At 39.5% G+C, this 10312-nt stretch overlaps 1 protein-coding gene across 1 annotated transcript in view; it reads right to left on the bottom strand.

Moving 5' to 3' along the window:
- Positions 1–581: 581 nt before the first annotated feature.
- LOC103781390 (protein unc-79 homolog) overlaps positions 582–10312 on the bottom strand; it is a 59556-nt gene continuing 49825 nt past the window's right edge. Inside the window, exons 22-25 of the mRNA XM_008949105.1 lie at positions 8821–9018; positions 5915–5992; positions 2347–2388; positions 582–1648 (exon numbers count right to left, since the gene is read on the bottom strand). Of these exons, the coding sequence (XP_008947353.1) occupies positions 1448–1648; positions 2347–2388; positions 5915–5992; positions 8821–9018 (519 nt within the window). The 3' untranslated portion in view covers positions 582–1447. The remainder of the gene's footprint in view (positions 1649–2346; positions 2389–5914; positions 5993–8820; positions 9019–10312) is intronic.

Raw genomic sequence — 10312 nt, 5'->3', positions numbered from 1 at the left:
CCAACCTAAAGGACTCTATGATTCTGTAATGGCACATCTGCAAACATTTCCATTTTTTCTTTGTTAAATGCACTGAGGAAAGATTGACCCTCCACAACTGAAATGAACTTGGGCAGTTCTTTACAGGTATGCCTTTCTACTTCCAGCTATCAGGGAGGAAAAATGTTGATTCTGAGAGTGACAATGAAGACTAGGAATTGAATAACATTCCAATAAACACTAGGAATTTAATAACATTCTAATACACAACTTATGTGTGTTTGTTCTTCTTCTAATCAGTGCATTACAGGGATAAGTACAGAAAATATAACTGTGATTACACAGATTTAAGTATTAATTACAAGAGGTGGCAAAACATGGTGCTCTCAAGATTTTATGTAAAATCCACTGAATTAATTGAGCCTCCTTAGATACCAATGGGCTTTGACTGAGTTCATTAACCGTATTAAAATTCATCTGTTGTTAAACACGCTTAATACAATAGTATGCAAATGCTGTGATTTGTAAATTGTCATTATGCAAAAGTTCAAGTCCAGTCTTGCTCCTCTTCACGTCTGCAACATAATTTCTGTAGACATCAATAAGAGTATGTCTGGGATATCCATTTTTAATTGCACTGTATACAAGTATTGACAGGAGAATACAATACAGTAGTCACAAAATTAAAGAGGCTTCTATGAAACCTACAAAGAAGAGCAGCACAAAATCAATGCAGTAAAAGCACTATTTCAAAAAATAACAAATCATACTTCTCAGTTTTGTAAAACAGTACTGAAGAAAAAAGACAAATGAATTGGCACAGTTTAACAACCTAATTTCTAAGTGCACTTTATAATAACTCTCCTTACAAGCTGCTGTTTTCCCAGAAGACGATGACGAAAAGCCTCATTAGAACATCACTGTTTTATAGAGACAGGTTTTATTGCATTGCCAGCTGTGAATCTAAAAATAAAAAAAAAAAAAAAAAAGAGAACCCCCCCCAAAATACTCCTATAAAGGTTCCTAAAAACCCTGTTTTCTTTTGTTATCATCAAAAAATAGCAACATAGCACTTCCATGTTTGTGAATACCCACAATTCTATTTTTAAAAAAAATAGAAGTTAAAGAAAAGTGATATTTGTTGTAGCTTCAAAAATAAAGAAACGTTTGAGAACAAGATATTTCAATGATCGGAGAGATATGTACAACGGGATAGAATTGAGTCCAATCCTGCAAATACACATTCACGGATGCAAACTTGAGAACCTGTTGATCCTAAGTGTAACTAAAGACTGGCAGGATCAGGCTTTTGGCTTCACCCATGATAAGCTTTTGCACAATCTGTTCTAGGCTAAAAAGTATAGATACAGTATATACTCTGTATATTGATTTATACAAAAGGTCTTTTAACAGCTCTCTTCCTGTTATTGCTAGGCTAAAAACAAACATTTAGAACAAATTAAATGAATCATAAAGGATAAAATTGAGAAGCAGCTTCTGATGACTGAATTTCCACTTGAGCCATTTTAAACTGGGTACACTGTAGCCATTTGCGGAGCACAGAGGAGCTGTTGTTCATTTGTCCTGACCCCTGTAACATCCTTAGGCTGTGATGGTTGACATTGCTCTGGATAGCTTGGAGGCGTAGCTGGAGTCCAGCAGATAAGTGCTGTTGAAATAATGCAAAACATTCAGTTTCTTTCCTTTAATGCATAGATTAATACAGCACTACTGGTTGTTGGCCAGGGAAAGTTCCTCCACTGCTGCAATGTCACATTTCTTTCTTCCACATCCTGCACTGTGGTGTTGCCATGAAAGGCAAACGTGCTTACAGGAAAAAACTCCATACTGAGACCAGCTCTGACACTGTGACTCTCATCACCAAAATTCTCGTGACTGGCAAACCTCACTGATGCACTCTGCCCTCCCTCACAAACAGGGCCAGCTGGCACCATTTTACCCCAGCAAGCAGGCCCACAACATCTGCTGTATAGAATCCAAATCCATCTCCTGAGTCAAGAGTCCCAGTCCTGATTCGTAAGGGACTCTCAAGCCTCATCAAGGAAACCACAGCTCAGGGGAAATCCAGTGTCAGTCAACAGGGAGGGAAGGCCCTGCTGCACAGCTGGTTAAAGTGTTTCAAAAGGGAGAGGGAGAGCAGTATGCTACGGGGCAAGTGTCTTAGCTGATGGTGCTCTGGGTATGCTCACGATTAGGACCTTCAGTGCTGAGCCCTCCAGTGCATCTGGATATGCTACCATGATCTACTTTCAGAGTTTGGAGACCACATTTGGTGATCTTATTTCCAGAATGTACGGAAATGTATAACACTAAGAATGAAAGTTTAAGGTACTAGAAACAACCTACCTTTAGATTAGACTGTATCATTGGCAACCACATTGGTATGAGCTGTAAGGAGAGAGAGATATTTTCTAATTACACAAGTGACTGTAAACATGGTCCAGTTACTGTGAGACAGAGAAGGGTACATCTAACACATTGAGCACTTCAAATGGACATAGCTTGAACAACAAATCTGAAAATATGGATATTTTTAAATGATGCATATATTTTGGGGCAGGTAACTCTCAGAGGTAAAGAAGCCAGCTTCCCTTATTTGTAGCTTGATGAACCACGAGCAGCAATTACTGATATCGTGTTCAAGGCAACGATCAGAGTACAAACAATAACATTTCAAAGGAAATAACTTATTTTTCTTGCGAGGATGTTTCTCTTTGTGCAGGTGAGGAATACTGGAATAAGTACAGTAAACATTCTGCAGGGTGAGGTGTACAACATGAACTGAAAAAACAACATGCAGAAGTAGTTCCGGATAATAGGCCAGATATTGAAATGGTAACCAGCATTTTATGAGCTACTAGTCATATCAGTGCTTTACTGCGGAGTGTGGCCTGTAGGGCTGGGAGCATAGCTACAGACTCGTAACTATTCAGAACAACAAGGTGAGGAGGTCTGCAAATCTGTCACCCGTGACTGGACTCATCTGTATTTCAGTCCTCTGCTCTTCAGAGAACTTTTATTTCTGAGCAAGTATAACACGACAAGCTCATGGAAGGCAGGCATTTCTAGCAAATGCATTCATGTTCTCCAATATTAATTTAACCACTGAGGTTATTGTTCTAAAATGTTCCTCTAAATGCCATTACAATTTGCAATTTGCCAATTATGCTACCAGGAGCTGCAAGTTAAACCTAATCACTATTGACAACATTAGATAAAGTGCTGCTTCCCTTGTGCAAAGAATGATAATTGTTTCAGTGCTGTTTTGCTGGAGAATCGCATGCAGCTCTGTCAAGACTGATTACTTAGTCTACCACGTGAAGAACCATATTCAAACCTCAGCAGTTACAGATAGATGAGGAATGCCACAACAGCTGGAATGCAGCCAGATGCAGCAGACATGTGAGTTCTCTACTTCCTTCTGTGGCTCCCACACTAATGAAGTGCTTAATAAGATACAGTGACCATAAGTCCTGATGTGTTTTCTGGAGAGGAGAGAACAGGCAAGCACAGTGATAAGCCACGCTCTATGCCCCACTGCCATCAACAAAACATCACTGGAAACTTCATCCAGCATTACTGAAGTTCCTATGGAGCTAGCCAGTGCTGGTAAGAGTGGTGCCAGAAGTGTGTCAACCAAGGAGGGAAGCTAGGCAGAAAACTTGGAGTACCCCTCTGCATCTGCACCAATTCATTGGACATCTTTTACAGCCAGCTGGGAGAATCAAACACTTCACATCCAGTTCATCTTGTTCCAAAGCAGGTTTCTAAAATAGATCAAGATGAGTCATGTCCAAGAATGCCTGTTTATCTCCACTGACTATAAAGGTCACTCATGGAAACTATCTCATATTGATATCTGTGCTGTAGAGGTCTCAGATTAGATACAGATCATTGTCCTTCTGTGCCACTTCTGCACTTCTTCTTCCAAGGTCTGGACACACGTAGGGAAACTAGACATTCTGCTGCAGGCACAAGCAAACAAACCCTCCACTCCTACAGCTGCCAGTAAGATAAATGAGACAAGAAGACATTTTTACTGAAGCACCTGAGTTTTGTCACGTAATTTCTGGCCAGCCTTCTCTTCACAAAACAAGAATACATGACATTAGTTAAAAAGAACAGCTGGAAGAACAGACTGCTGTCAGACACTGTCAATTTTTTGGAGTTTACATTTGCAACAGAATTATGTTGATTACAGTGTAAGTTTTGATGGAAATCAGGATGGAGAACAGGCTGGTCACTGTGCTTTTCTGGTTCCCTAATTCTGTGGCCTGCCCAGTTCTCTAGACGTCTATGCAGCAGCTGCTGGAGTTGCCTAAAACCCCTGGATCTCTGGAAAAGACGTTGTGGACATATTTCTCCCCTCATTTGTCATACAGAAAATGGCCACCTAAGATAGCTATCCCATAAACTGCCTGACATCATATGGCATGCACCACCATCTCACTGTGGTGCATTAAAAATACATATCTGTTGAATTATGGGATGATTCCATTAACAAATGAAGGTTTTTTGCAGCATCTGATTTCTTAGGTGGAATAAAAGACACTAAAGTAAATATAATTACATGAATGATAAATGGCCAGGATTTATCAGTGCTACTGTGCTCAGTTCTAAGAGGAATTCATTGGGAATTATTAATTTTGACAAATGGATCTCTGTAACAGTGTTAAGAATTCTCTCACTACACTATACCCTTTCTTTCCATGAAAACTAAACCTTGTTAGAAAGTCTTATATTTGAAAAAATGTCTTTAAAGCACAAGATAAAATTGTTTCATTACCCAAGGCAGGGCAATAAAATATTGTCTAGAATAAAACAAGCTACAAAACACCTGCCCAGTCAACATCTTGGACTGGCTGAAAGAGCAGCTCATATATCTTCCAGGGACAGGCATGATCACTTTAGCATCCCACAGTGGCAGAATTTCTGTAATGAATCAAGTCATCATTGACTATAAATACATATTTTCACAATGAGTGTGAATACTTTCATGTCAACTGACATCACGACCTTCAATTTTAGCTGCTTTATTTTCAGTTCCTGTTTGACCATAAAAGACTGGAGTAAAATGTGAGAAATTTCCTTTATGGCAGCAGCAGAACTATATAAACCAACGTACTTCAGTAACATTCCTAATGCATTTACCTACATGGTTTGTTGGCATTTTATATGAAAACTGCCTTCAGAATAATGCAACAAGAAAACATGTAAAAAAGGCTAGTAAAATTGATTTGTGCTTGTGAGGCATTCCCAGTCCTTCGGGAATCTGTTCTGAAAATGCTGTGGTGACTGACAGGAGACTGACCATTGATTTAAAGAAAAAAAAAAACTATACATGAATGGAGCATGCAGGATTGATACTCTAACCAAAGAATACCCTGTTACACATCCTAGGGAAGAAGATTCAGTATCAAATAATATTCAATGAAGTTGGACCTCTAGGCATATAATAAGAAAACAACTGTGTCACAAAGTCTTTGTTCTTATCCTAAAAAAAAAAAACACAAACGTAAAGATCAGAGCAGTGAGGTGATCTGCAAAGGATCTATGATGATTAAAAGTTATAGTATGGCTCAAAATACAGGCAGTCCCTAGAGGTTCTCAAAGTCAGCATCACCAGTTGAGTCTATTAGAGGAATAAGATCGTTGCAACAATGGAAGGAAGAAGTAGATCAGATATTAATTTTTAAAATAATCAGGAGAACTTGGATTTGAGATTATGGTCTGGTCTAACTAGAGATTTTCTTTTTGTTGTGCTCTATTAGGTTTTATTTCTGCATAAGCATTCAACCTCATCTTCCTCCACTTTCTTTTTTTGAGTGGGAGGGGAAGCAGATGACAGTATGTCTAGAAATCACAATGGACAGGCAACATCATTAACTAAATATTCATGGTGGGATATGCCTACCTTTACAAAGATAGTAGAGTTGCACTCCTGTAAAGCCTCCATTAAACTGATCACGTGCAGGCACACCATTTCCACCATCTTGAAAAACAAACAAACAAAAAAACCACCACAAGCATAAGACCAAATTAGTGTCCAGCATAACAGTGTTGTAAACTAAGCCAACAGCCTCTAAAAAGGCTTCTCCTGTATTTGGTTGGCAGTCATACTGAATCACTAGATGTGCATTTATTAACTATTGACATATATGATTAAATATTACATAACCAGAATTTTTCTTTATTTAGTTTTTCCCTAATCTGGCAACACCAATCTGTTAAATATTTCAAAGTGCTTGGTTGAAATGCTGCGGTTTGAACCCCAAGCCCCAAATTAAGGTTGACATATGGGTGATTCCCACAGCCCTTCATACAGAGGTGGTGAGTTTGCCTTATAGCTTCCCCCCAGGGTGCGGCCGGCCCTGCAGGGAGAGCCATAAGGGAAATGAGCCCCAGGGGTCCCGCACTGAGTGAACAAAGGTCGGCTGTCTGCTTGGGGATAAAAGGTGGGACCAGTGGGAGGGAGTCAGGAGTGTCTGTCTGTGGAGTGCGCTCCACAGAGCTTCCTGGTTCAGGGCAGACCTCCTGACTCTCCCTGGAGCTGGGCCCTGGTCAGTTCAGGCCTTTGTGAACGCGGGTCGATCGGCAGCGAGTCGCCATGTGGGCACCTTTTTCTCATGTGTTTAACTGGCTGGTCTGGCTGTTTCCCATGACAACTGTGGGAAACCGTAGGTCTCTGTTTGTACCACCTGTTGTGGGCCGAGTCACATCTTTTGTGGGATCATTGGGGGCGGTGTTGTTTATGTACCAGCTGATTGATCTGTTTGTAGCCCCAGCCATCTTTCATGGAATGTCCTTTTTGTGTACAGTACAGTCTGTGTACTGGTTCATCTTTCTGCTGGCTGTATCATTTTTGTTGGGCCTGGTCATTGTCAGAACATTGGTATATTTTAATTCACATCACACATCAAACCAAATTGCCTTCAGCTTTGTTCTTTCCAGACATCATAAATCCTTTTACAAGCCTTTGCTGTGTAGTTCTCATCAATCGGTGTGTCAGAAATTGATATTTTTATTTACTGAATCTTTGAAAATTAACATAACCACAAAACCCGTATTTTTTTCCCTCCATTGAAAGACAATTTATTGTTCTGAACTGTCAAGCTTGTCCATAATTCTTCCATTTTGTACCATGAATTATGACAGATGCAAATACCAGTTATTTGGTAGTAGACAGCATTTTATGTTTTACATTGTTTAAATTCATAGGTACAAGACAAATACCCTGAGCAAGCAGTGAGTATTTACAGCACCTGCCTAACCATGTGTAAATTTCCCTTGGTAATAATAAACTCAGCTTTTATGTAGTGCTTTTCATCTTCAAAGTGCTTTACAAACACTAACTAATTAACCTCACAACATCCCTGTGAGACAGGCAAGTAGTATTATCTACATTTCACAGAGCAATAGCTGAGGCAAAGAGTTTAATAACTTGCACTAAAGCCACACAATGAGATACTTTCAGAATAAGGACTGGAACGTGGGATTTCCAGGTCATATTCTTGTCCTAAGGCTCGACAAGAAGCTTTTGCATCTGACTAAACAACTGTCTGCTTAGAAGCATTATGCACATTTCCCCTTCATTGAAAGGGAGCTTCATGAACTACTGTTCTCAATAGTGACTTGTCAACTACCAAGACCTCACTAGATGCCAGAGGCTAAAATAACATTTAAAGACATCGTTAGGTGATACTTGTCTGATATGGACAAGGCAAAAAGGAATAGTAACTGGATCAAAGACATTTGAGTGCAGCCCATGCAATTACAATTGAAAGGGCAAAGGTCCCTACCTGCCTGGGGTGGAATGTGTTTCACATGGGGAAAGGGGAATTACATCACATAATTTCCATATAGATAGCAGATCTCCATTTTAAAAAGGAAAAACAAACAAACAAACAAAGAATTAAAATCCCAAACCTTAAGAGAACCTGACATAGAGGACTGGGCCACATATAAAGGATCTTACTCATTCAAAGCTAATATCAGGTTCTCCAGAGCCAGAGCTACTAGTTACAACAGCAGTTAAATTTAAAAAGTTTTCACAAGCCATGACAGACTTGTTATGACTTTCTAGGAAGTGGGAAACAATTTATCTTGCTTATCAGAAACAAGCTCTCAAACCTAAGCCTGCAGGCACAGACAACCTTTAGTCAATGGGAAGAAAAGGTAGCACCTATGATAACACTGCTGGAACCCCTCTGCTTTTTCATCCTACAAAGCTGCTCCAACAGCAGTGAGCATTTGAGATAAATAAATGCTTAAAAGTTATTTCAGAAAACGGTCTGGACAAAGCAAACATTTCCCTTTCAAACCACATCTCTAGACGTACCTCCAAGTCATTCATTACTCAAGGTTTCAGAGATATTTATGTAGCTTATTTTTGATGAGTAATCAATGGGTTATGAGTAGTCAAGTATCAGCATTTGATTTTTTTTTTTTTTTCACTAGCACATGGTAAAAATACACAAATGGATATTCACAGAATTATCCGAAAACACTTAGTTGCTCCTGTAAGGCAGAGTCAGGTGAAACAATAGGACCAGCAGGTCTGTCAAATGACACCTGATGCAGGGAACCCTTAATGCAGCAAGCAGCAACTCGAGCTCTTGATTCTATTTCAGGCACACCTGGCTAGATCCTGTTTCAGACCCACTGTGCAGTTAAACCACTGCTAATTAGCTTTCCCTTTAATTTCTCAAAAGCATCAAAGTCATTATATGATGTTATTCATAGTCTGATGTATTCCACTGGAACAAAGCCAAGCCCTCCGAGTTTAATCTGCACTCAATCTGTACACAGCAGCTGACTCACCACTTTGTTATGTGCCATTAGCTGTAGGATGCTAGGTGTCACCCGGCTCCAGAACTCCAGGGCTGTAAGGATTGCTGTAAAGCTAAATTCGTTCTGATTTTGGACTGTTGGAGCTACTGCTGTTTGTTCACAATACACTGTCCAGAGCTGAGCAAATATAAATGCATGGAAGAGGGAACACATGTGCAGAACAGATGTCTGAAACAGAAAAGAGAGGAAAATGTTTATTTAAAGAAGCGTATTTGGATACAGCACAGAGGCTTTCAAAACACTTCTCCGTCATGTATCCCACTGTGCAATTTTTTCCCTCACTTCCCCACATTTCCCTCCCATTAGGAACCAGTAAGTCAAGCAGATTCGCTAACACCTTCTACAAGTTTAAAAACTGGTTTTAAATTTACAGGCTAAAAACTGAATTTGCAAACACACACTCCCATGCAACCTGAGTGTATGGCATTGAAGCTAGTCCTTTACAGAGGTTAGTTTTGTACAACTGCTACTCAGGACTAGTTCTGAGACTTTCTTGATGGAAAACTCCATCTCAATCTGAGGAATGCCTGAAAGCTCTGGCACCTGTGACTCCATTTCAAAAATGCTGCCAGGATAAATCCTTCAGATTCCAGTCACCTGAAAGGAAGGCTGGCATACAAAATACATCATCTTACATCTGTTCTGTTAATCTCTCATCCATATCTACTTTACTGGGCAGAACTGCTCAAAGTCAGGGAAAGCAAGTTTTAAAAAGCTAAGAGAGAATACATTTTGCATACTCAAGCGTGGCTCTTTGCTAACACATGACATGTGTCACAGTGTCTGAGCTTCCAGGAGTGCTGGACATCTTCGCTATGAGAAAGATGCTTCTGTTCAGAGATGTTTTCTCAGTTTGCAAGTGCAAGTGTGATTCATGCTCTGTGGCAGAATGACTGCACTAAACATTGCAATGGTTGCTTGGTAACTGGATAGAGGTATTTGAAAGAGGAAAAAAAGGCCAAAGAAATGAATGGGGAGTATCAGTGTCTTGGCAAAATGAAGGGAAAGAAAGCGGGATTTTATGTACAAGATAAATGTGTGATCACTCTGCATCTGTTGCTAATAAAAACCTGGTTGGTGTCAAAGAGAGCTGCCATATCTGTGTTAAACTACTGTCACGAATGGCTTGTGATTTGCAGTAACTCTTCTTGCCCAGAGCACCTTAAGAAAAAAAAAAAAAGTTGTGCTTGAACCATCACTGTCTGTAACTAACTTTTATCTTAATATAATTTATAGGTTATCCAATTCTACTATAAAACAAGAATAACTAACTTTCTGAGAGAATTGCTACAGAGTTTTAGTCATTACTAAAGCTTCAGTTTGGAATTAAGTCTTTCCTTTCTCACTCCTGTGCTGAGATATTTTGCAATAGTTGAATATCAAACTTAATTGTAGTGATTTCATCACCAGTTTTCTATACTTGAAGAGGCAGCTATGCAAGAAAAACTAGAGAGATTTCTTT

Source organism: Merops nubicus, unplaced genomic scaffold (assembly GCF_000691845.1).
Source record: "Merops nubicus isolate BGI_N331 unplaced genomic scaffold, ASM69184v1 scaffold21261, whole genome shotgun sequence".
Lineage (NCBI taxonomy): Eukaryota > Metazoa > Chordata > Aves > Coraciiformes > Meropidae > Merops > Merops nubicus.
This window is presented reverse-complemented; position numbering and strand designations above follow the sequence as displayed.